The sequence below is a fragment of the Eulemur rufifrons genome, chromosome 9 (genome assembly GCF_041146395.1).
Source record: "Eulemur rufifrons isolate Redbay chromosome 9, OSU_ERuf_1, whole genome shotgun sequence".
Taxonomy (NCBI): Eukaryota; Metazoa; Chordata; class Mammalia; order Primates; family Lemuridae; genus Eulemur; species Eulemur rufifrons.
In genome coordinates this window covers 7232467-7259455 of record NC_090991.1, presented here as the reverse complement: position 1 = coordinate 7259455, position 26989 = coordinate 7232467, and the positions used below count along the sequence as shown (strand labels likewise).

The 26989-nt window shown below is 45.1% G+C and overlaps 1 protein-coding gene across 1 annotated transcript in view; it reads right to left on the bottom strand.

The window, feature by feature from the left end:
* DNAH9 (dynein axonemal heavy chain 9) overlaps window positions 1-26989 on the bottom strand; it is a 306203-nt gene that overhangs the window by 158595 nt on the left and 120619 nt on the right. The window contains exons 30-38 of the mRNA XM_069483261.1: window positions 24383-24521; window positions 21970-22257; window positions 20755-20965; window positions 16786-16913; window positions 15772-15880; window positions 13918-14065; window positions 9683-9857; window positions 5033-5206; window positions 4334-4541 (exon numbers count right to left, since the gene is read on the bottom strand). Coding sequence (XP_069339362.1) covers window positions 4334-4541; window positions 5033-5206; window positions 9683-9857; window positions 13918-14065; window positions 15772-15880; window positions 16786-16913; window positions 20755-20965; window positions 21970-22257; window positions 24383-24521 — 1580 coding nt within the window. The remainder of the gene's footprint in view (window positions 1-4333; window positions 4542-5032; window positions 5207-9682; window positions 9858-13917; window positions 14066-15771; window positions 15881-16785; window positions 16914-20754; window positions 20966-21969; window positions 22258-24382; window positions 24522-26989) is intronic.

Genomic DNA, 26989 nt, shown 5'->3' with positions numbered 1-26989 from the left:
TCGTGCGATTCTATTATATGAAATTCTAGAAAATGCAAACTAATCTGTAGGGACAGCAAATAGATCAATGGATGCCTGGAACAGGGTGGGAGGGAGGAAGCAGTTACAAAGGGACACGAGGAAACTTTTGGAGGTGATGGTTATGCTCATTATTTCAATTTTGTGATGGTTTCATGGGTGTGTAAATTTTTCCAAACTTACCAAATTGCACACCTTAAATATGTGAAGTTTATTGCATGTTAATTATAAATAAATACAGCATTTTTTTAAAAAAGGAAAAAAATGTAAAAACGACTTATGCTACCTTTCAGTAGGAAAATGGATAAATGAGCTGTGATTTATTCACACAACGGAATTCCATGCAGCAGAGAAAATGAATGAGATAGACCTGCATTATTAAACCAATGATTAAAAACGTAAGTTGCCAAAGGAAGGTAGTATGGCATGTATTTAAAAATTTAATACACATAACCACATTGTATATTCTAGGGGTACATAAATGTGTAAACTTGGAATAATGCACATGAACTTTAGTACTCCGGTTAATAAGGGGCAGGGAGGAGGAAGGGACAAGGGGGTGGTGCATTAGCTGTGCTCACAGTGCTAAGACCCGTAGCAAAATGACAACACTGCACCATCTGTCAAATCTGGGTAGTGGTACACAGGCATCTGTTATATTATTTTCTGTACTTTTCTGCATGCCCAAAATTTTTTATAGTTTGAAAAAAAGTTTAAGTAATTCCCTGTTCCCCTCTCAGCAACCAGTTCTCCTTGCCAGGGACGCCTGCTGTTACCAGTTTCTCATGTGTCCTTCTGGAGATATTCTAAGTATATACATAAAGTACAGGGGTGTGTGTGTGTCTTATATCTATGGAAATTTTTACATATTTTTTAAAAAAATCATATAAGTGAGTAAATTTTTATATATTTCTTTTAAAACAAGACACAGTTTGGAGCACACCGTATACACTGCTCTATATCTTGCTTTTCTGACTCAACAAAACTTTGGACATAGTTCCAACTCGGCACATGCAGAATGTCCTCATTCTTCCTGATGCTGCTCAGCAGTATTCCCTCATATGCACAGTTAGGCTGTTCCCCATCCTTTGCTGTTACAGACACATTGTAAACACACATTTTGCACATCTGTCTGGGTGTGCTACCTGTCCTTTAAAGCAGACTGTGCCACACTGGGCTGAAAAGAGGAACGAGTTAATGAAGGGGGCGCAACAGTTTGCTTCTTCATTCAATGACACTAGAGCAGCTGTCTTCTCATGCATCTCCTTTTTAGTATTCTGTTTCCCTCTTTGATGTGGCATTTCTGGCTGGCACTTTTCTAGTTGTTGGTGGCACCCTTTCTTCTGCCATTTTGTTGCTTTTAAAGTGGTTTAAGCTAAGAAGCCAAATAAGATTGTTTGGACTGTGACTAAAGCAAGACAAAGGAGCTTCCAAGTAGGAGAGCACAGCACTTTTTGGAGTCAAGGGTCTGAGCTTTACTGTGTGGACTTTTTACATGTGTGCTGGCTGCTCTGGGCTTTGGTGGATTCCCCGGTTCCTAGGTCGCTCTGGGAAGGGGAGGTTATAGGCAGCTGCTCCCTGCATCCCCCCGTGTGAGAGAGGGGCATGGCTTCGAGGTCTAATGTTACAGAGAAGCCACCAGGGAATTAACAAGAGACAAAAAGTGCCGTGTTCTGGTGCATGGCCGGCGGCAGCAAGAGCCAGTGTTCATCCTGGCTCTATTTGACAGCGTTTTGAGATTTTTAAATGATTCTCTGTGTTCTAACAGGAGGGAGGGAGAAAGTCCTGAAGAAACGACAGGTCAGCACAGTGCGAGAAACTCATCTCCTCTTCCTTGGCTATACATTTTTACCCTCTATTAAAATTTGTTTTTACATTATAAAACCATTTAATAGAGTTCTAGAATATCACTCCCCTGGAAAATTTGAATTATACTAATGCTAATAGTAATAATTTTGAGTATTTATTGCAGTTTCCAAAGTATTTTCTTACCATGGAGGCACTATAGCCTAGTGGGTGAGAACACAGGTTCTGGAGTCAGACTTTCTGGGGTCAAATTCTGTCTCCACTGCTTACTGTGTGGCTTAGGGTAGCTTATTTAACTTCTCTGTGCCTTGGTTCTCATCTATAAAACGGAGGTAATGTAAGTACTTATTCACAGAGCTGGACAAGATTAAATAAGTAAAAGAAATACAGAAGTCTGAAATAAGATTAATGACTGACATACACCTGGTGAGTGCTTGGTAAATGTCAGCTGTTATGACTATGATTAGCGCAGTCGTAGTAGCAGGGTAAGTGGGCAGAGCTGATAATCTGATCGGCTGTTGGACTCAAGCACGGCAAATAAGCATAGATCCTCCCTGGACAAGAAAGAGTAACTGTGTGAGGCAAACTACAGAGAGTTAAGATGAAACCAGCCAGGCACGTGAAACCACTGCCAGGTGACTGTGATGGCACTGGCCGATTGATGGTTTCGAGGTTTCATGAAATAAAGACTAAGCCAGTGGTTTCCTGGAGCTGACTATTGAAATCAAGAAAATTTTGTGAGAATTAAACATGATAATTAGATAAAATTATAATTAAGTAAATTATAATAAAAACAGTAGTAATAAATATTCAAAACTCATCACATGCTAATTATCTTACTACATTGACCTATGATCTATGCTTTGGAGATGATTTTCCTCCATTGCATCTGTACAGAGGGAGTGCTTTATCGTGGAGAGCTACGGTACGTCTCCTCCCGACTCCACGCTCACTGACGTTGCCCTGGGAGCTTATAACTGGCTGTGATGGGAATATTCACACCACAAAAACTGGCAAATGCTACAAACCAGGGCTTGATTTTTTTTTTTTTGAAGGCCTAAGAAAATAATAGAGAACAATGTTTGTTAATAATGCAGATTAAACTTAAAAGTGTTCCATGCCTGTTGCTGTTACATGGTGAAGAGCACAAAAAATCGAAACACGATTTTTTCAGTATTCAAAAAGATGCCTACATCTTCAGCAAACTAGTGAAGTTCTGACATGTCTTCGGTGTTTCACTTTGTCTCACTTGTGAACATTCATGTCAGAACCACAGTCGGCTGCTGGATTGGGATTGGCACGGGAGTGGATGAAGCCCAGAGGCTGGGGTGATAACAAGGGTGAAGAAGTCTCTCTGTCGGGAAGGGGAGGTGGGGACAGCCTTAACCTTTGTCCACACCTTCAGGCACTTAACTGCTCTAGGAGGTGGAGGGTGAACCCCCTACCCACATTTGGAGCTGGCTGGGCCCTAATCCCGGAAGAGCTGTTGACACTGCAGAAAGGAGGTGGGAAAATGAGCTGGTCTCTCCCAGGGGAACTGGGGAAACTAGAGTGCTAGACTCTGGGGTTCACACCAAGCAGGTCGCAGGAGGACTGGGTGAAATGGCCCAGGCTGAGCCGGGGTGGCACAAATGAAGCCTGTTTTGCAAGTCTGCCGGCCTAAGCCCTGAGTGATGTGGGGAGAGATGAAAAGTACCAGGTTCACTTATCACTTACCCATATGCTGAATTCCTTACTTTTGGTGGAGTTTGCATTCCAGGGTGGGATGCTCTGTAGTGTCGCCTGGGAAGGCCCAAGCACACTAACAGAGAGTGGGCCGGGGCCGCCACTGTTTGGGAAGTAAGAACAGGGGTTCTCCCCAGCCCTGCTTCTCCCTGCCTTTTCTTGGGAGATGGGCTTGCAGGCTTCTTCAAAAGAGAGCTCTTCTTAGTTCATGTATTGAGTGTTTCTGAAAGAGGAGACCCTGCTCTAAGTGAGCTAAGGAGTGAGCACGTCCAGCAGGGAAAACACCCGCCGTGGGCCCATCTCCATGGGAGAGCCCGGCGTGTACACACCCGGGGAAAAGCACACTTCTTGTGAAGTCAGATGACCGGGCGTGTCATGCCAGCCTCGCCACTTGGTGGTGACCTTGGGCAATCACATCCTTCTACCTGAGCCTCAGTTTCCTCATCTATAAGATACCAGGGGTGAATTAAACGATCTCTAGGGACACTTCTGGTGCCAGAGGTCTGCAAGTCCCTGCAAATCTCCTCATGGCTTATACCTCTCTTTGTCATCAAGGTGCTGAGTTGCCGTGTTGAGCACCTTGTCCTCGAGGAAGTTACCAGCCCAGGGAAGAATATGGGGAGAAAGGGCGGCAGCAGAGCTAACGGGTGCTGGAGACGTGGGACGGAGGTGCATTAGGGGCGTGTGGGAGGACGTGTGCAGGCAGGGGCGTGAGGGAAGACACCTGACCAGCAGGGCTCCAGCTCTGTGTTAGGTGACAGGGCCCCGCCCCAGGCCCCCTTACCCTGCAGCATTGCCGACGTGGTGTAGTAGTTGAACGGCACGTTTTTCACCAGGTATTCTTCGGGGTCGAGGCTGGCCAGCTTAGCTCCCACCAGCACGGACTTGCCGGTGCCCGCGGTGCCCACCAGCATGACGGGCCGCCGCCGCTGCAGCAGCCGCTCCATGAAGTAGCACACTCGGATGGTCTCGCTGGTGGGCACCAAACAAGCCTGGAGCGGGAACACATGGGCGTGCCAGGGGTGGGCTCCAGGGAGAAGCAGACGCTCCACAAGATGTTCTGGAGCATTTCAGAAGCTCCGCAGACAAGTGTAGGTCAGGAGCGTCTTCCTAATCTCCACGGTAGGACCATCCTAACAACTCACTCCTGGGGCTCCCCACAGCTGTGAGGGAGCCTCCCCACCCGCCTCCCCCAGTCTTGTCTCTTGCCCTCTGATGTCTCTAATATAGCTTAAAATCTTCTGCCCCAGCCATCTCCTCCTCTCTGCCCCTAGGATGCCAGTTGGGTCTGGGATTTAAGTGTCCCAGCCTTTAGGGCAGCCTGTGTCTTCATCACACCTGTGGTTTCCTCTGCAAAGGTGTGTAGCTGGGGGTGACTAGTTCCTAGCAAGACCAAACACTTGGACATCGATACATGGTTACTGCTAAAGTCACTGCAGATCTTTCAGGACAACTGCACCTCCTTGGCCACGCAGCCGCTCACCTGCAAGGGCATCTCGGGGTCAAATTCAAACTGGGGGGTGAGCTTGGACCAAGGCTCGAACTTCTTGGTCTCTGGGTCTATGTAATAGTCAAAGACGGTCCCCTGGGAAGGAAACTTGACGGTCTTGAACTCGGTAAGCCACCATTTGCTGAACTCTGCCCGGTAGTCCACAAGCTGCAGAAACAAAGTAGGTCAGGGGACAAGGTCCTCCAGAACTCAGACAGATGGTCGGGACAGGGACACAAAGTGCTCCTGCCCCTGCAGGCCCACTGGGCGGACGAGCTCCCCCAGGGATCAGCCCTGACAAGGCCCACGGTGCAGGCCGCTCTGGAGCGCACAGGTGCCCTGGCCTGGCCACTCGGCTGAGCCGTACTGGCGTTGGCACATCTTACGGCCATTGGAGAATGGAGAGGCCGAGGGGGCAGGGTGTGAGAACACAGAGGAGAGTGGAAACCCACAGCCACAGGATGGGCAAGTGTGGCCCAGGAACTCCTGAGGAAACAGACCCACCACCCCATCTTCCTAGATGCCTGGGACTCCGAGCCCCTTCCAGGAAGGCCATCGGGGATGGATGAAGCAGAATGGTGACTGTGGACACGGGGTGGGGGACACAGTGTGGTTGAGCGAGAAGAGTCTCATCAGGGGAATCAGGTATGTGACCACAAGCAAATCCCTTCTCTCTGTGCCTCAGTTTCTTCATCTATAAAACAAGCATCCTAGAAAAGAAAACTTCCAAGTTTCTTCCAAGAGATAAAATTCTACAATCTAGGAGCAACAGGAGAGACAAAGCTCTGCTGGTCTTTCTGAGGAAGGACTAGGTAGAGGCATATATTTTACATATTGGACTATGAGCCCTTTAAGGATAGGGCTGTGCACACAGTGTACTCACACTATTAATATCTTATTGTGTCCAAGTCAACACACACATGTGCACACGCAGATACACACACAACATACCTATTACTATCCACAGCCCTCTGGAAGAGCAAACACATAGAACTAAGAAAAATCCTAAAAATAAAAGAGACCCAGATTGGGCATTTTAGGAAAGTTTGTGGAAGCCAGGACAAAGTTGGAGTTCAAAGTCTGGAAGGACCAGGAGCTGGGTGCCTGGTGACAAACCTGAACTCTGAAGAAAGGCTGCTTCTCATTTTGCTGTTGATTAAGTAAGAAGGATTGAAATCTTTTTCTTTAAAATGAGAACAGAAAGAGGCCCTAAGATAAGGACAGATTCGTTTGCTATTCTCATGCTGATTTGAATTTAGATCAAAGGAACATTGTAGCTTCCTAATATTGTTCTCTCCAATCAGAAGCCTCAGAGAAGCCCCCGTTTTTTAACTCATGGATAAAATTCTTGAAGACCTTTTACTTTCTATGAAAATATGATATTATTATAGGTTTCTATGGAAACTCTCAGATGAGGGCCACACCTGGAAAGAACACAGTGTGGACCTTCTTTGTTCCTCACCCTTGATTCCACCTTCAAGCTACCTGGTCAATTTCTCAACCCAGCCATTGGCGGGGGCCGACATTGTCATGCTCCTCTGTAATCTGGGGCTTGGCCTCACTTCCCGCTATACGTGGACACTGCAGAGACAAGGTGACCTCCACTGGGCCAACCCAACGGTCCTTTCCCCATTCAGCTCTGTGCACATCTGTTCAGTCTGGACTGTAATGAACAGGCTCCTCCTGAAATTCACATCTCTTGGATTCCGACAGTTCCCTGTTCCTCCTCTGCTTTTGACCTGATGACACTGAGACTTTACCGTCATACTGTAGTGGAGTTGGGGACCCAATTTCACTGCATTTGATCTTCACAGTTCTCTAAATTACCCTGGCTTGTTAAAATGATCCCTATTTTATATATGAAAAGACAGAACTGGGAGTTGAACCCAGGTTTTCAGTTTCACGATCTGGTGTTCTAGCTACCTTGTGCTTCTGAGATCATTTTCTGTGAGGGCTGCAAAGTATACAGTCAGGACCATTTTTTTTTTTTTAATAGGAACTTCTACTCGGGTATAGCCTCTGTTTTGTATTTCTGTTTTGCTTTATTGACAGCTTTTTTAATGTAAGCACCCTTGGTGTTCCTGATGCGAATATTTTGGCTGAATTCCTACTTTCCAATTTACGGCACTATTTTTGGTGTTTAGTTTTAATGTGGGCTGTGTGGGGGTCTCGAGCATTCCCTGCTGGTAAAAGCTTTCTCCCTTGTCCTCTCCCCGTGTGCCAGCACGGCCACCTGTAGCTCCAAGTGCTCCAGAGCCCAGGATACCTGGAGGGATGCTTTCTCCAGGGCTTTTAAAAGGAGTTGAGTGGATTTAAATTTTTCTAAATAGAAATTGACCGAGTATCTCCATCCTGAAACCCCACTGCCTGCCCCGCACCAATGTGGGAGAGGAGCCCATTAGTGTCCGTCTGACATTTCACCAGCTGAAAGGTCAGAGACTGCATTTGATGGAAAGCAATCACCTCTGCATTCGGGATGTCTGTGCATTCCAGCCAGGTCTCACCCACCCTGCTAAACTCTTCGCACCCTTGCCTCAAGGGGGAAATGGAAAGCTGTCAAAGATGCAGTCTGCGGAGAAGCTCCCAGACTGCAGAACAGACAGCATAAAACTCTCGGCTGTCAAACTCCTGGTCCAGGCATCCCCCTGCCCTTGGACGTTTCCCTTCTGCCCCCAGGACATCTGGCTCTGGGGAGGAGGTGGAGAAAGGCACCCTTCCTGGGAGACTGCAGGAGCTGCTTTCTGAATTTGGACCACCAAAGAACACGTTAGGGAGTGATGGAAAGTCGAATGGATGTTACAGTGAAAATAAAAAAGAAACTAATTGCTAATTCTTTTTGTCTCAGCTTACTTCCGTTTTGGAATCCTAGAATGTGGCTTTGCCTTGGGAAGCTGAGAGTTTTTGCTTTTCTTTGAAAGAGGCTCACAATCAACCCAGGCCAGAAAGAGTAAATCGTAACACTCCAACAGCTGCAGTTTAATCTGATCTCCCTGACGTGAGAGAGACACCAGATTCTAGCTATAAAACGGAATATTTATGCTAGGAGAATATTAATAATAAGCACATATGGGTTGTTCTAAGTGCTTTGCACGTATTCATGCTGAGTAATTAGAACAGTACACGTTCACTTAATCCTAGGAACTGGGACCACCATCATCATCCTCTGCACACATGGAGAAAATAAGGTAGAGAGAGGTTAAGTTACTAGCCCAAGGTCCCCCAAATAATAGTGGCAGTTACAATTCAAATCCATAGTCCATGTTCTTTTTAATTTTTATTTTGCTTTTCTTCAGTTTTTTTAGGAACCACTTTATTGTGGCATGACTAATACACAAAAGCTATGCATATTGAATGTGTACAACTTGATGGATTTGAGGATAAGTACACACCTGTGAAACCATCACACAAAATCACCACATTTTTTCTATGCATAAAACCTATCACCTTCAAAGTTCAAACCCATCACTGAACTTTTATTTATTATTGCTATTATTATTGTTGTTGTTTTGTGGTAAGAACACTTAACATAAAATCTCCCCTCTTAGCACATTTCTTTGAAGAGAAGGAAATCTTGCCATTTGCAACAATATGATGACCCTGGAGGACATTATGCTAAGTGAAATAAGCCAGGCACAGGAGGACAAATGCTATGTGATACCACTTATATGAGGAATCTAAAGTAGTCAAATTCATAGAAGAGAGAGGAATCATAGCTGCCAGGGGTTGAGGGGAGAGGAAATGGGAGGTATCAAGGGGTACAAAGTTATGGTTATACAAGATGAATAAGTCCAAAGTGAATAAATCTCTCTAGCACAGTACCTGTAGTTAATAATGCTTGATTGAATACTTAAAAATTTGCTAACAGAATCCACATTCTTAACCTCTATATGATAGTGCCTGATAGCTAGAGTTAGTTGTAAGAGACTGGCTTGCATAATATTGAATATGTTGTTTCTAGATAAAATTATCTTTTATTTGGAGGAAAATAAGTAAAGAAAAAGGCTGGGGATACAGGAAGGGTAAAGGGATAAGGTACCAAGATATTACAAGTCAACATCCCCACCCCCACACAACATGAAGCCACAGCAGTCAACACCGTGAGATCAATTCTGCTTTGGTTTCCTACTCCCCAAATGCCAATTAACCTTTGGTCCAACCTTCTCTGGACAGCTCTGTGTTTCAGGGGTATGGAGAAATTATGGTTAACTCTGGCCTGGTACGTAGTGGTATAACCTTGTTCTGAAAGATTTTTAGAAGGCTAAAGGGACTCCTTCCCCTCAAGCTTCTACAGCAGAGCATCCTTCCACCTCTCTGTATAAAACACACCTCATCTAGCAAAGTAGTGTGCGTAGACCAGGGTTGTTCAAACTCAAACACTATACAACTCTTCAAGAAATCAGAGATGTGTTCACTAACTCAAAAAGCAACAGCTCCAAACACACCACAGCCTCATCTGTCTCACCCCATGCGACCCTTAGAGGGGGTCTAATGTCTGTAGCAGAGTAATAGGCAGATAACTAAACAGTTTGCTGCTTTCCAGTTAGCTCTGACAGCTAGCTGTCCTATCTTCCAAGTCTTTGCAGGAGGATCAGTGTTACTGCTGCAGAATTCAACACGGGTGTGGAACTCAGCACATCTCCTTACCTGATCTTGGACCATTGTTCCGCCGAGAGCCCAGATGGCAGCAAACACGAAATAAAGCTCATAGATTTCCCTGGGGCAGTCCACGGGGATGTCCTCCTTGGTCAGGAGACACTCCAAAAGGTGGCATACCATCTGAACCATGCTGTGTTCTGGGATTGGAATGATCTTCTTAAATCTGCAAAGAGAGACCATGATGTGCCCAGAAACATCGAGCAGATCCCATTCTAGAGGCAATGTTGGAAGCCACTCGGTTTCAGTGAACTCATGACTTGTTGAGTTCTTTGGGATTACGGAGACCACAGTGTTGCTTAAACTTTGCTCTCATCAGCTATTCTTCCTTTCTAGGGGAGGAAGGGGCTGAGCCCTCCTGACAGGTCCCTTTCCTCTGACACCCTCCCTTGCCCTCCCTTCTCTTTACATCCTTGGGGAATGTAGGCAGCTGCAACAAAACAAGTAAATACCTCACTTTTTCACTCTTTTCACAATTTCTTCAATTGCCAAAAGGCACCTAAAAAGGCAATTTGGGTGCAACTCTGAGGTCCGCCCTTTCACTTCTTCACCCCAGAGGTTTTCCTCCAACTCAAGCACACTGAAAACATGTTTCCTGGGGCCAGAATCTTATCTGGGGAGTCGTGTGGACCAGGACAGATGGTTATTTTATGCAATCATGATTAACTGAACAGAATTCCTCATCTGAAAATACACCTCTGGGACTTTGCCCTGGCCTGGCATTTGTACTTTTCATTTTGGCTTTAGAGGTCTTAACTGAAAGGCAGATATCAAGAGAGGCACAAAAGACATCCTGTGCCCAGGGGAGCAGGAGTGTGCACATGTACACACACACACACACACACACGCTTTTCTGTCCTCAGGTACCCTCATCATACCACGTGTATGCGCAGTGTACACCACCTACCCACACGCTCAGTCCATATTGTCACCTCCCAGAGGTGATGTGCTCACAGGCTGCACGGAGGCAGAGTCACTGTCCCAAGATGTGCAGCCCCATCAACGCACACCAGCACTGGGCCTTGGAGTTGCAAGTCATGCCATTCTCATCAGTGTTTTGCATTTTCTGGGGCCAGAAAACATGTTTCTGCTTGTTTTTAACCTAGTTGCAATCTCTACAACAACACTGTGGCATGGTCTAATAGCCCAGGTATTACTTCCATGAGTCATGAGAAGACGGACTCCTTGATGGGTTGTCTCTATTTGGTGCATATTTGTAACAGAGTGATATTGATAAAATGGATCTATCTCAGGCTCAGGGCTGGATGAGGCACCAAGACAACACGTGCCAATAGCTGTTATGTTCCAAAAAGAGATTCCAGACAACCTGGGTGGGACTTGCAAAGGGTTTTGTGACCCGGCCCCTCACCCTCTCAAGGGTACAGAGGATCCAAGTGGGAGACGCTGACGGGGCTGGAAATCAGCTTTCACGATACTAGAGAGAGCTCTGGGTGTACCGGGTGCCCCTCCTACAGGGAAGGCAGCTGCTCTCCCCTAACAGCTGGAGAAAGGGGCTCTGATGGGACCGCTGCGAGCGAGTGCAGGACCCACTCCCGGAAAACGCTAAGGAGACTCCGCGATCTCACAGTGGAGCATAGAGAGGTGCCTTGCTGGGGCAGCCTGTGCTCTAGTTCGTCAAAGCAAAGGAGGGGCAGGTCTTTCCTGGAATCCAGGTGTGGGCTGCGGCCTGAGGGGCTGCCCCAGTGCTGGCTTAGGAGCCGCCTGGCCGGGGAAGGCGGACAGGGCTTGTGTGAGGGGCAGTACGTGACTGGCTAAGGACAGTCAGTTACTTTCTTCAAGAATGGCAGATGGGAGGTCTCCAGTGACAAGGAGGGGTCCCAGGAGCTCCCAAAGGTCCCGCAGAGCTCAAGCCAGATTTCGAGACCTGCCACAGTCAGGGTAATGAGGCCACACCAGTTTCAGCGAGGAAAAGGCCTCTCCTGGCCCTTCTTCTCTTCTCTCTGGACCCCTGCAGCCCTGAGGGGTCAGAAGCCACGGGCAGGGAGTAGGCCGCGCCCCTCCCCCACTGCGGGGCTGAGCTTCAGGGTGGGGCAGAAGCTGCCAGGGCACCTGGAGTTTGCTCCTTTAGATCTTCCCTGGACCGACACATGCGAGTGTGTGTATGACTGTGTGACTAGAGGTGGTCAGATGCCTTTTTATCACCGAAGAGTGATCAGAAAGTCGTGGACATTGACCTAGATCTCATTCAGACACATACACAACTTTGAAGTAACAGCGGGGAAACAAAGTTGCTTTCTCACCGCCCCTTGTGGGGCCTGCTTGTTCAACAAATAATTCATACGTGTTGACATCGCACGGCCTCATAGCAACAGGGCCACGCAAAGCCGGCACTGCGAGACCGCGACCGTCCAAAACCGAAGTAAGGCCTGGGGGTAAGCGCCCCCATTGCTGACCAGCTGTGAGGCCAGGGCAGCACCTGCGCCCCCGCGCCCTCACCTGCGGGAGGTCAGCCCGCGCGGGGGCCGCGAGAGTGAAATGAAACAGCACTCGGAGTGGCGTCCACAAATGATAGCTGTTGTCACTATTTTCCCTTGATAACCGGCGTTCAGAGACGGCAGGAGTGTTGTCTCTGCTAGAGTCTACACGGACAGAATCCTCAGAGCCTGTTTCAGAGGCCGCACCGCCCCGCGCCCGCACCGCCCCGCGCCCGCACCGCCCCGCGCCCGCACCGCCCCGCGCCCGCACCGCCCCGCGCCCGCACCGCCCCGCGCCCGCGCACAAATACGCCAGAGGGCGGCATCTCTTGTTCCAGATGCCCAGAGCGGGAGACGGCCCGACTTCTAGTCGAAGGATGTATTGGACAGGTGTCTCAGGAAAAAAATAAAGCAGGAAGGAGAGACTATTTTCCTAAAATATACCTTACCCTTCTCTGGCATTTTAGTCTCTGCCGCCCCGGCGCACTGTGTCACTGGCCCTTGTTTCCCACGCCCAGTCTTCCTCGGCTAACCGGCTGCTTTGTCCCATTAGACCCCAAGGCCACAGAGCCCAGGGGCCAGCAGGGGCTGAAAGCTTGTCAAAGGCTCAGGACAATGTTGATGTTTGGAAAAATAATTATTGATCTCGAAATATAAAAACTATGAAATCAAAATTAATAAATGTTTCGTTAAATATCTAAAATATGCCACTGTGTCAACTGTTTAACTGAAACTTGATTTTTTAGTTATACAAAATTCACTTTTAAAGAGGGTGAATCTCCTAGGGTGGGGTGGGCCACATGGAGTGGGCACGCGTGGGGCTTCCCTGCACCGTGGCTGCCACGGTCTGCAGTGAGCCCTTCCCCTTGGCCTCCAGGATTGCCAGCAACCGGAGGCTCAACCACGTCCCATGCTTGACAGGGATCAACATGAGTTATGGGCTTTAATTTCTGGGAAACATAATACTGACCCTAACTGTGGGATCTTCCAGAACTATGGAGCTCTGAGTCACGTTGCCCTCACAGCACCAGCTCTGATGCCCATTCGTGGGTGCACGATGAGGGTGGGTGCCGGATTCGTGGAATGATGCATCAAATGGCAAAAAAGAGAGTGTAAAACAAAAGCAGGCTCCACGCACGGCAAGCTGTCTGTACCAACATGTACAGTACTCTCACATAATAAGTATTCTCTTGGTTAAGAGCAATTGATGTCTTATTAAAGTGACAGGTGGTCAGGGCTTGTTGCTTTTTCTTTTACAAACCCATAAGAGGAAAAGTGAACTCACAATGGCCAGCGTGGCACGACTGGTCAAACAGTGCATTATACCCAGTCCCATGTTATCTGGGCCAGGAGCACACACAGCCAGGGACAGGGAGTGGGCTCCACGTGTCACCGACAAGTGTCATCCTTCACCCCAGGTCTGTTGATCTGGCCTGGGGATCATTTGCAGGAGAGCCAGCTGCTTGCCTTGCACACTGGAGGATCGAGTCTCCAGATTGTTATCTGATCCTGCAGCCAACAGCCTCCTTCTGATACACCCACGTGGCACTCACAAAAGGCACTTTAAATCCTCCTCTTCTTCGCTCACCTCACTTCTTGCCTGAACTGACAATAGGCATCCCATGGCCATCCCAATGTGTGTCCCTCTCTGCCATCTGCCGTGCCTAGAGGAGATGCTCTGGGAACATCTGACTTCGGGGACAGGACAGAACATCAGCAGGACACCAGGTGTGAGCCAATGGGCTCTCCATTGCTGCTTTATCTCGCTGCCTTCCTTATATCTTGGCCTACCTGGTTCTAAGCGTGTCTAAGCAGGTTGGCAGGTACTTGTCAAACAGAATGGTCAGGTGGGCTCTCTCTGTCTGGAGCTCTCTCTTGTCAATCCAGCTGCTCACCGGAGGGTTCCACCCCAGGTCTGCCGGGTTGATGTATAGGATCCCTGTGGGCATGGAGAAGACTGTTCAGTGAGTACTCTATACATGTCAGCACATTTGTCACCCCAGGGACTTATTTTCTCTGTTTGGAAAATGTACAGAAGATTGGACTAAAAAGAAACAGAGATCTGGTCCAGGTCTGAGGGGCCAATGGGTGTGTTATTGAGGACCAGCTCTAATCGACCAAGGGTGGGCGGATGGAGAGCAGTGTTGAGAGGATCCTAAGGCCGGGTCGAGGCTCAGGAGGAAAGCAGGCTGTGTTCGGTCAGCGACACTTGTCGTGGGAGTGTGGGAGTGTGCGGTGGGGACCCTCCAAAAGATACATCCACCTCTTATGTATGGCCCCTGCCGATGTGATCTTATTTGGAAAAGGGGCCTTTGCGGTGTAGTTAACGATCTGGAGATGAGGTTATCCTGGAGGATCTGGGTGGGACATTTATAAATGTCCTCCTAAGAGACAGAAGGGGAGAGACGCACGCAGAAATGAAGGCCATGGGAAGAAGGCAGGGACTGGATTTCTGGGGCCACAAGCTGAGAAACAGCTAAGCTGGAAGATGCAAGGAAGGGTCGATCCCTCCCAGAGCCTGGGAAGGGAGCGCAGCCTTGCTGGACTTGATTTCATGTGTCTGACTTCCAGAAACGTGGCAGAATAAATTTCTACTGTTTGAAGAGCCACCAAGCTTATGGTAATCTGTTACCCTTGTAAGAACAGCCCTAGGAAATTAATCCAGAGTGGGAGAGACAGGGCTGCCGGCCTGCGCTCACTGGCATGAGCACAGGTCCTTGAAAGGGGATCGACATTGGGGCAGAGACCAAGCAAGCTCACTTCTTAAATTATTTGTTTTTACTATTTACTTAATTTTATTTTATGATTATTTTTAAAAATATTCTTAACAGCTTTATTGAAATATAATTGATATATGAAAAAGTGCACATATTTAGTGTATACTATTGGATGAGTTTGGGCCTATACATACACCTGTGAAATCATCACCACAGTCAAGGTAATAAACATATCCATCACCTCCAAGGTGTGTGTGTGTGTGGTAAGAACACTTAGCATGAGATCTATTCTTTTAACAAAATTTTTTAAGTACACAATAGAGTATTGTTAACCATAGGCACTATGTTGTACAGCAGATCTCTAGAACTCACTCATCCTGCATAACTGAAACTTTGTACCCCTTGATCCCCATTCCCCCTACACTCAGTTTCCAGCAACTACCATTCTACTCTCTGCTTCTTAAATGTGGTTATTTTGCCACACAAGTTCTTTTTATCCACTAGTCTCTGCACATACATTTGGTTGGTGGAGACAGAGAAAAGTTAAGGTCTGAAGTTGCTATTTTGCACCAGGCGTTAGTAAGACATGGTGATGCTTGGTCATCTCCACGGGCATGGCTTTGAATTGGCCTAAAGGTAGCCTAACTTGAGACACTTCTGTGCAGAGGACAGTTGTCCGGCTCAGGAGCTGTTTCCCTTCCCATCACCACGGCATTTCCAAATTGACAAAACCACATGGCCCTGACCTTACAGCACTTGCCCTTGTGGGTGTGGAATAGGGCTGAGAACTGGGCCCGGGTTTTGGACCATCAGGTTTCTGGCTCCAGCTGGATGGAGCTTCCTTCGGAGCCAGCAACACCCCGAGTAAGGCTGGAGGCCCCTGTCTCAGCTGGGCAGCTTGGCGCGGCTCTCGCTTCTCGGGCCGTACCTGCTCTGGAGACGGTTGCTGGAGTGGCCGTGTGCAGGTGGCTGATCTCAAAGAGGAGCCGCATCGTGGGGTTAAGAGGAATCCTCTCGTTGCTGGCCAAGGTCAGAACCTGGAAGCAGCAGGGGGGGACAGCCAGTGAGGAAGGACTCAGGTGCCTTCCCGGGGGGTGGGACTCGGCCGATTATTGTCAATCAGCACCGTGGATGATTATTTTCTTTTTTGCGATTATAAGTATTTTCTAAATTTTCTACAATAATCCTCTCTCTCTTCCGGTACCTCCTCTGCCCACCTGTGTGTGTGTGTGTGTGTGTGTGTGTGTGTGTGTGTTGAATCAGGAAAAAAGTTATTTAAACAGTTTAAATCGATGCCAATGATTTGAATAAACTAGACCATATTGGAATAATGAAACGATTAAAAGAAAAGAGCTTCGGTTGCATGTTACTACTGTTTCTTTTAAAGTGGTCCCTCTGGGAGAACATGCTTTTATTCCAACGATTCTGTACATGTTGAAGGCATTTTAAAACTTCTAATCTGGATATGATTTCTGAGCAAGTTTAGGGGCAGCCACTTTAGTGGAATCCAGTTGTTTTTCACTGTTTATAAAAAACAAAATATACCGTGAATGGATAAATATTTGCCATCACGGAAGATATTTGATAGGCTCAGCCTATTTCTGACCCCTAGTTTCCTTATTTGTGAAAAAGGAAAAGCAAAAAAGATTTGACTAGACGATTTATAATTCCTTCCAACTCTAAATAATAAATGAGTCTACGTGCAGAATATTCTGAAGGAAATGACAACAATGTCAAAACTGGCGTGAGCCACGGCGGTGACATTGAAGTAAGTAAAAGTGGCTTTGGGAAGGTATCGGTTCTGAGATGTCTGGTAAAGATGCCAGTGATAGTGCCTGACTTTGGGCCAGCCATCGCGTGGGATCCCAATGTGTCCGCCACCCTGGGGGACCAGCTGCATCCACGATGAGGGACGACGTAGGGATTCCCCAACCTCGGATACCTTGTTATCATCCATGACGGTGTTCAGAGACTCAATCCACATTGGATCTATGTCTCCATCCAGGAGAATCCACTTGGGCCCATCATGGGTGATGTTGGCAAGCTCCCGCATGATGGAAGAGAACAATCCTACAGGGAACCACCAATACCTTATTTTTCATTTCTTCGTTAATCCTCTTTCTCTTAACATCTTTCCCCCGTTAGCTATACCACTCAGAAAAAGCTGTGAATAGAAAAGGCAGATCGGACCTTGCTCTACAAAAAAAACTTGACAGTGCCCAAGGTGCATTCTCTCTGTGCTCCGGCAGAAATTTCTGGAGCACCCCATAGTACTAGCTTTTTAAGTGCTAAGGAATCCAGTGAATCATTTCAGCAAATGACTAAGACATGATGGAATTAGTTTTTTAGGTAAAGTTTTCATCCTTTATAATTGCAGTCCTGGCAAATCTTGCCAAATGCAGGCTTTGGGGGAAGGTTCAATGTGATTCTAATTATCATTACATGAAATTTACATATTAATCTGGGCAGAATTGATTTTTATGATACTAAAGCTTCCCAGTGAACAACATCACATCTTATCATTTATTCAGATATTGTTTTATGTTCCTAATAAATTTTAAATATATATTTCTTTGGCTAAATGTATTGCTAAATTATTTCATAGTTTTTACTGCTACTGTGAATGAGATTTTCTCCCTCTGTATTTCCATATTTATTTGGCTATTGCTAGTCTAGAGAAAAGCCATCAAATTTTGTGTATTTATTTTATGTTCAGTTACCTTTAATAAATTTTCTTATTAATGCTAGTGATTTTTCAATGTCTCATGAGTTTTCTAGGTATAAAGTTGTACAATCAGCAAAACAATAACTTCTTTCCTTTCCTCCAAGTTATACCATGTGTTCCATTTTCTTGTCTTACTGCATTTTCTAGAACCCCAATAAGCAATGTAGAATAATGGTGTTGATAATAGGCCTCCCTGATGTGTTCCTAATTTTAATGGAAACAACTTTAGTGTATCATTATTCAGAATGATTTTGTTTTCATTTCAGCTATAGGTACAGAGTATTTATCATATGTTAGGAATTTCCTTCTATTCCTATTTTATTTAGAATTTTCTATTAGGAATGGCTACTGAGTTTTAAGTATCTATTTATTGACCAAGTGATTTTTCCCTTTAATTTGTCAGTGCTTTATGTTAATACTTTAAAAATATAATTGATTATTCTTACATTCCTGGAATAGATTTTACTTGGTCAAAGTAGATTATTCTTTTGAGATGCTAAATATTTTATTTAGAATTTTATTTAGAATTTCTATATTAATAAGATGTAATTTTATAGTTATTATTTATAAAATTGGTCTTTTTTTGGTTCTAACATAAAAGGTGATATTAAGATTATTCCAGTTTCATAAAATGATCTGAGAGCTATCTTTTTTATAATTTTGGAATTATCTGTTTTTTGTTCTGCTACTATTTTTAAATTTTCCTTTTCATTGGTTTGTTCAAGTTTTCTATTTCTTATTGAGTAAATTTTGTTAATTTATATTTTGCTAGGGAGTCATCTGTTTCTTGTAGTTTTTCAAATATGTGTCATCTAATTAAATATTCTCTCTAATTTAATCTTGTCTATATCCACTGTTATATTTCCTTTCTAATTCTTAATCATATATAGTTTTACTCTATTTTCCCCATTCATCATGCTCACAATGGACTTATTTTATTGGTCTTTAAAAAGAACCAGTATTTAGATTTATTTATCTTTTCTGTAATTTTTTAATGTTTCTTCTAATTTTAGCTTTTACCTTTATTATTTTCTTTTTCCTCATTTTCTTCAGGTTTAGTAACTTCCTTTATTTCCAGCCTATCTTTAAAATAAAGGAAGTTCAAAGTTTTTCTTTGTAAGTTTTAGATGGATCCTATCCTTTTTGTATGAATTATTCCTTTTATTGCTCCCCAGAGGGGTTGCAATTTAATTTCTTTTTCATACAAGGGTTAAGAGAGCATTTCTTGATTTGCAAAGTAGTAAAATTATTTTTGGCTATTTTTTTGTTACTTGTTTCTAATTCTATTGCATTTATTATCAAAGAATATGACCTTTAAATTGATACTTTTGAATTCATTATAGCTTCCTCTGTAGCCAATTAAATTTTTTAGAAATGTTCCATAAACCAAACAAGGAAGGAATATTTTCTTTTTATAGAATGCAAAGTTCTATAACTTTGTGTTATATTGAATATGACGATATTAATATGTTTGGCAATTCCTCTATATCTATATGTACTTTTTTCTCTGTGTACTGGAACTATCCAATTTTGAAAAAAGACAATTAAAATAACCCACTATATTGGCATGTTTTCAAGTTCTCCTAAAAAGTTTTAAAAGGCTATACTCCATTTACTTTGGACTTGTCTCATTCAGTGAAAACAGATTTATGATTATTATATCTTTCTTTATCAAATTCCCCCAATGTAATGTATAAATTTAATAAAATTTTAATTAGAATTCCAACAGAGTTAAAATTATATTATTGAGCTTAGATTTAATATGAAAAAAGATGTGCTTGAGACAAGTCAAGAAAATTGTAAAAGATTCCAATGTATATAACCTGAACTTTTGTACCCCCATAATGAGCTAAAATAAAAAAAAAAAAAAGATTACTGGAGAGGGACTTACCTTTTCAGATATTAAAATATGTTATAAAATGATTGTAATTGAAGTAAAATGATATTAGCACAGGATTAGATAAATAAGTGAGGGGAACAGCATAGAAAGCTCAGAATCAGATCTCAATGCACATATGGAATTTAATAAATGACAAGCTGGTGTTTACATTCAGAGGGAAAGGATGGTTTACTTAATAAATCGTGCTGTTACAATCAATTATCCATCTGGAAGGGAATAAAGTTGATTCTCTACCCTACCTCATACTAAGCCTCAACATAAATTCCAGATGGACAAAAAAACGTTAATGTAAAAATAATCCTTATTGACCAAATTTATGATACTATATCTGCAGCTGAAAGTTAGAGTTATAAACTAAATAGGAATCCCAGATGCTAGACAGACATAATTTCCATTTTTAAGAAGTGCACGGCAGAATATGCCATGAAATGTCTGTACGAGAAGGACAGGTGGGGGGGACATTAGCAACGCATACAACGGATAAAGGGTTAACGTCATTGATATATGAAGGACTCTTACAAACCGATAAAGAAGCCAAGGGAAATAAAAATCACAGAAGAACATAATACTAAGACCAATAAGAAGGAAAGATGTCAAGCCTCACGAATAGTGAAATACAGATGAGAGACGCTGCCTGTTCAGTCCCCTGGTTCTGGGCCTCTGATTGCAGGTCCGAAATTAGAGAAATGCAGAGTTTGACTGCGATGTAGTCAGACGTTGAAATCTTAGGAGGGAGCTGAGATTGCCTCATTCCAGAAGCCACACAGCTTTTAGAAAGAGGCCTCTATCAGCTCGTAGAGTTTTCCCCGTTTCCTTTCTGTAGTTTTCCACTGACAGAGGACCCTTAATAACGTCTATCTGTCAGTGACAGTTCTTTGAAGGTGATGCTGAGATCACACCAAGTGAACTTGGGTTTGGGGTCCTCTGAATCAATGTAGAAGGGACGTGGTTCTAGGATTGTTTCTGGGATTGAACAGATGTGTATCTTTGGTGTCACCAGGGGCCTGGCATGGGCACAGGGTTCTGCAGCACGTAGCTTTCCTGTGACTGCTGGGGCGACGCTAGTGGAGGGAGAGGTGCGTCTGTGGGATGCTAGACTGCACCACTTCTTTGGTAACAAATCATGCATGGGCTTCCTTACCCCAGGGTGCCTTGAATCCACTGCCAGGCAATGTAGCAACTCTACACCATGGCTTATGCTCCAGAATCAGTCACCTACTGAATGCCCGCCCTGCATTAGCCTCTTTAAATGCTCCTCTAAAAGGCAGCTGGGACATGTCTCTTACCATCCTTCCATTCTCGTGTGGCCGGATTAATGATGCCAAAGAGCTCATCATTTGTGACTGCTTTGGGATTGAGGTCAGTCCAGACGGGGCGGCGTTTCATGATCTGATAGGTCTTGTGCAAAGACCTCAGCACCTGTGACTTGCCGGTGCCAGCGCCGCCCACCACGAACACGGAATGGCGCACTGCCAGGAGCTCCTCCAGCTGGACCACCTGGGGAGATAGGAAATTCAGCCAGAGGGACCAACCTGTCACTCACCCGCATCCCAGCTGCTCTCCTGTGAGCCAGGCTGGTGTCCGAAGTGAGACCTGAAGTCAACAGAGGGAGGGTTATTCACCCCAAGATGTGATAGGGTCTGAAATGTAGGGGTAGTAGGATCCATTTATTCACTTATTCATCATTTGGTCGTATAATTATTAGTCATCAAGTAAATGCTAGAGAGTGGACCAGGTGAGGGAGATACGGAGGTGACTCTCCTGCCCTCAGTGATCTTATAGTCTGATGGAAAAGAAAGTCATATTGACAAATCACGGTAATGTAGGATGATAAGTGCTAAAATAGAGATATTTGTGAAGTGCTGCGGAGGCAGAGAGGAGGGAACAATTGATTTCGTGCAGATAAAGGGGAAAAGGCTTCACAGAGGAGGGAGCATTTGAACAGGGGCTCCAGGGGTGAGCAGGAGTTTGCCCAGAAGATGACAGGAAGACACTCCAGGCAGAGGTAATAGCACAAACAAAGGCTTTCAGGGTGACAGAGCATGATGTGGTTGGCCAGATGGTTTGGTGAGTCAAGAAGTCCTGTGGGGACAAGGGTAGCATTGAAGGTCTCATCACTCTTGGTGTGGCTTGCCTCCAGGCTCGGCTGTCCACGCTGTTGTGGGAGTGTGCCTGCTGGAACGAAAATCTGATCACTGCCATCTATCACTCTGTCCTTTCCGTGGTTTTCCATCGCTTTGGCCAGGAAGTCCCAAATCCTTAGACTGGTTTACAAAGCCCTTTTGCTGTCTGGCCCAAACCAGCCTCCAATCTTATCTGCCATTCCCCAACACGTGCAGTCCAGCCAGACGACTACTAAACAGTGCTGTTTAGTTATTGCTAAACGAAATACATATTTCAACATCTAAAGTAACCCCATTTGGATTAAGGATGAAGGACAACCCGTTGTCCAAGAAAAGCATTAAGAGACAAGAAATCCTGCGAGGGGAAACTTCATGTACCTTGAGCACAAAGTTCTCCTCGGGCTGGAGCTTCAGATCCACCACTGCCTTCCTCACCAAAGCTTCGAAATTGAGATCTCTCCTCCGAGGGACATCCAGGGAAGGAAAGAGGTCCCCAATGAGGCCCATGAACACGGGCATGTCATCTGTCACGATCTTGGGGATGTTGAAGTCTCGCAAGGAGCGCATCAGGACTTGGTCTTCAGGCCGGCCAGGGTCCCCTCGCTTCAGGGATCCTGCCACCACGAGCACGGACTTGATGGCCCTCAGGCCCCAGTCGTAGTGATCCTGTGGGCAGGCAACTCGGGTTAGACCAAAGTGACTGGGGTGCAGAGCCCCATGTGCCGGAACTAGTGTCTGCAAAATTGTAGATATCAAATCAGTAGTAGGTCACTGCTGAAGCCCAGGCAGAGACGGGGGAAAGGATTCGTGACTTAGAACATCATGATCGCAGAATTCTAGTTCATGGCTTGGCATTAGCTATTTTTCCAGCTGTGATGACAACAAAGCAGACGCAGAACATATAAGGGGCTTGAAGTCAGGGAGATTAAACAAAACCATTGGCAAATCTATCCGGCTACTCCTTGTGCATTTTGCAGGTGGAAGGGTTGTCAAGGAGGGAGCCATGTTAGCTTTTAGAGATGGTACAGTCTGAGCTTACATGTGCCACCTTTCAGGCTTTCAAACTCTGTGAGAAAAGGGGTTTAAAAAATAGCTCCTTAGAGTAGGTTCCTGGTCACAAGCACTGCTAGTAGAGTCCGTGGGAGAGTGGACCATACTGCTGACACCAGGCCCCAGAGCAGCACCGTGTGGGGAGGAGGGGAGTATGCAGACCAGACCGTGGAGACTGAACTTCGACAAACCTCAGTTCAAGCCCCAGCTCTTCCACTGCCTTTGTAGCAGATGGTTATTTACTTGGAGTTGTGACAAATGCTACAAAGGAAAAAATCCAATGTGCAATGAAGACAACACAGTGGCCGTACCCGGCTTGTGGACAGACTTCCCTGAAGGAAAGGCATTAAAGAAGACCCAAGGGGGTGTAATTCAACCAGGCACAGATGGGAAAAGAGTACAGTCAAAGCCAGAGGGAGCAGGATGTCCACAGGCTTGGGTGAGGAGACAAGCAGTTTCAAGGAACTCAAGGAAGACCAATGCAGAGGGAGCACCGTGCAGCAAGGAAAGAGCCCCGAGCTGAAGCTGCCCAGGTAGGCAGGAGACAGAACAGCCTACAGTCTTTAGCAGAGAATAATCAGAACATTGGTCTTTATCCTAAGACCAATGAGGAGCATTTTTAAATAATAACTCTAGCTGGTGGATAAAGAATGGACTAAAGGATCTAAAGTAGAGGTGGGAAAACTAGAGAGTCAGTTGTCATAGTTTACACAAGAGGCATGGCTGTTTAGAACTAAAGTGGTGGCAATGACTATGGAAAGAAAATGGAGCTTATTGGCAAAATATCCAGAGGGTAAAATCAACAGTTTGTTCATGATTAGATGTAGAGCTGAGGAAGAGGAAGGTGTCAAGGAAAACTCCCAGGGTTCTAGAATTAGCAAATGAGTGAATGGTGGGTCCACATGCTGACACAGGGAAGGTGGGAGAGGCAGGCCTGGGTGAAAGCTGGCAGAGATCCCTTCAGATGTGCTGAGCTGGAGGCGCTTTTTAAACACTCAGGGGAGCTGTGGTCTAGACCATTGAATGGTGAGGTTTAGAGCTCAGAGAAGAGGTTCGGGATAAAGCCGTACAAGTGGCCTGGAAGTCAGTGGTGGAAAAGACCCTAGAGAGGATACAATGAGAAAGGAAGTATGAATAAAATAGGATTTTCTCCATCTTGGACACACTCCACAGGGCTGAGGGGGCCGTGTCGCAGCAGCAAAGGCAATCAAAACAAGGTCACCCCAAAGGGAAGGTACAACTCATTGGGAACAGCCCAGGGAAGCTTAGTCAGCTATCCTTGGCCCCAAGAAGTTCTCCATCCACAGCATAGACCTTGCAGGTGCTCGGTCATGTTTTGCTAAGGTGCTATATCCTGTGAAGGGTCTGCCTTGGACAGAAGCTACACTTAAGGCCAAGCAACAATGAGAAGCGTGGGGTAGTTAATACCTCACCCTCTCACCAACTGCTCCTATCTCATGCCCTTCAGGTAGAGACCATTCCCTCCAGGTGTCCTTCTTGGCCACTGTAATGTTTCTCATGGGACATGGAATTCTGCGAGGTATTGCTGAATAGTTTATTAAAAAATGGAGTTCTGTGGTTAAATAATTTTTAAAAATGCTGAGCTATAAAATGAACATGAATCTTTACTGTAGAAATGCTCAGAGCTTTTACTATGTGCATGGGCACAGTGACACTGTGAGAAATCTCTACTGGGGCTGTTGCGTGGTACTTGGGCATCCAACCTCCCTTGAGATCGTACCTGTTTGGAGAGAAGCTCTTTGCACAACTGGTAAAGAGTGATGAACTTTCTGGCTAATAACCGGGCTTCAATGAATCCTTCTGCCACCAGCATGATTTCACAGATCAACTCAAAGTCAGGAACAACCATTGCACAAGGCCTGTGTACAGGGAGACAGAATCGGTTTCCCAAGCATAGAGTTGAAGGAGAGATTGTAAGAAAAGAGACACTGGCTGAGATCACACCTGGAGGCATCTGTGAGTGCAAAAACTCCTGGAAGGACCTTAGGAATTATTTCTTCTAAGACTTCCACTTTGGAGATACATTAACTAAGGATAAAGGAAGTGAAGTCTATTGCCTAAGGTGATGGATAATGTTAGCAGGTAGGGGCAGAGTTGGTGCTGCCACTCAAATCCTGCAACTTGAGTTCAGTGTGCCTTACACAAGGCATGGATTAGTGAAACAAGTTGTCTAGGATAGATTAGTTGCTAAGATTGAGGACTCGAGTTTTTCCAAGTACCTATAAGAAACTGAGAGTTTACCCCTATTCCTCAACCTCAAAATGTGTGTCTCCTCCAAGCCTAGATGCCCAGAGCTTGCTCTGTGTTTATTTGCATACAAATGTAAATTTTTAATGCTGAGATCTAAGGCAGGTACCTATTATCCCCACCTTGACACAAAATGGCATATATGAGAATACAGAAGGAGATTTATAGAAGTATTTGTTATGATTTTTTTCCCTTTGGCACTGGAAACATTTAATTTTAAAATTACTTATTTTTTTATTAATTTATTAGGTATGTAATAGGAGTCCAAGGTTAATTTCTTTAACTGCATTTTTCCTATACTGATATAAAATTGTCAAAAACATTTCATTTGAGTGCACATTTTTTTTTCTGGAAATATTTTACATTGTACTCAAATTCAAAGAAGCAATCAAATACTTAAATCCTCAAAATTATTTTGTACCCTGAACATAAAGTTAAATATACATTCATACAACAGAATGCAATGCAGCTATAAAAATATAATGCTGTAAAAGGAAAACTATTTAATGACATGGGAAACATAATTGATGAAAGCAGGATATTAAACTACATAGAGTCTGATACTAATTTTTAAAAAAGAAATGCTCCGCTGACACAGTATTAGAAGGGGAAAAAAATGCCCAGTGGTTACACTGATTGTCTCTGGAGGACAGGACTGGAGTGGCTCTGGGCTCAAACTCCAGCTCCGCCATTTACTAGTTGTGTTACTCGGTAACCCTGGTAACTAGTGTTAGTACACCGAGCAATTTGCTGAATCCATCTGTTTTCTTACTGTACAATGGGGAAATTAACAGCATCCACCCCACAGGGGCTTTATGAGAATTAAATGTAAATGTAGATGTTTATATTTATTGTTTTAAAAAATATTTTTCTGTTTTTCTTCCAGATTTTCTTCCCTGGATATATGTTATGGACTGTTATGGAGTGAAAGTTTGTGTGTCCCCAGAATGCATACATTGAAATCCTCACCCCTAAGGTGATGGCAGTAGGGTAGAGCCTTTGGGAGGTGATTAGGTCATGAGGGTGGAGCCCTCATACCTGGGAACAGTGTCCTTATAAGAACTGGCCAGAGAGCCTAGCGGGTGCTCTTTCCGCCATGAGAGGACACAGCAAAAGTTGGCTGTCTGCAGCCTGGGAAAGGGGCCTCGTCAGAACCCAACCATGCTGGCTTCCTAACCTTGAACTTACGGCCTCCAGAACTATGAGAAATAAATGTCTGTTGTTTAGGCCACCGGTCTGTGGTGTTTTTGTTATAGCATCCTGAATGGGCAAAGACAGTTCTCATTAAATTCAGAATAAAAAAGTAAGGAAATAGGCCGGGTGCGGTGGCTCACGCCTGTAATCCTAGCACTCTGGGAGGCCGAGGCGGGTGGATCGCTCGAGGTCAGGAGTTCAAGACCAGCCTGAGCAAGAGCAAGACCCCGTCTCTACTAAAAAAAAAAAAAAAAAATAGAAAGAAATTATCTGGCCAACTAAAAAATATATATATAAAAAAAAAAAAATTAGCCGGGCATGGTGGCGCATGCCTGTAGTCCCAGCTACTTGGGAGGCTGAGGCAAGAGGATTGCTTGAGCCCAGGAGTTGGAGGTTGCTGTGAGCTAGGCTGACGCCACCGCACTCACTCTAGCCCAGGCAACAGAGTGAGACTCTGTCAAAAAAAAAAAAAAAAAAAAAAAAAAAAAAAAGGTAAGGAAATAATTCCTATCTGAGTTAAGATCTACCTTCATTGTCATTTTCAACATAAAGCTTATTTAATGAATACATTGTATAAAAAAATAGCAGAGGCCGGGCGCGGTGGCTCACGCCTGTAATCCTAGCTCTCTGGGAGGCCGAGGTGGGCGGATCGTTTGAGCTCAGGAGTTCGAGACCAGCCTGAGCAAGAGCGAGACCCCATCTCTACTAAAAATAGAAAGAAATTATATGGACAGCTAAAAATATATAGAGAAAAAATTAGCCGGGCATGGTGGTGCATGCCTGTAGTCCCAGCTACTCGGGAGGCTGAGACAGGAGGATCACTTGAGCCCAGGAGTTTGAGGTTGCTGTGAGCTAGGCTGACGCCACGGCACTCACTCTAGCCCGG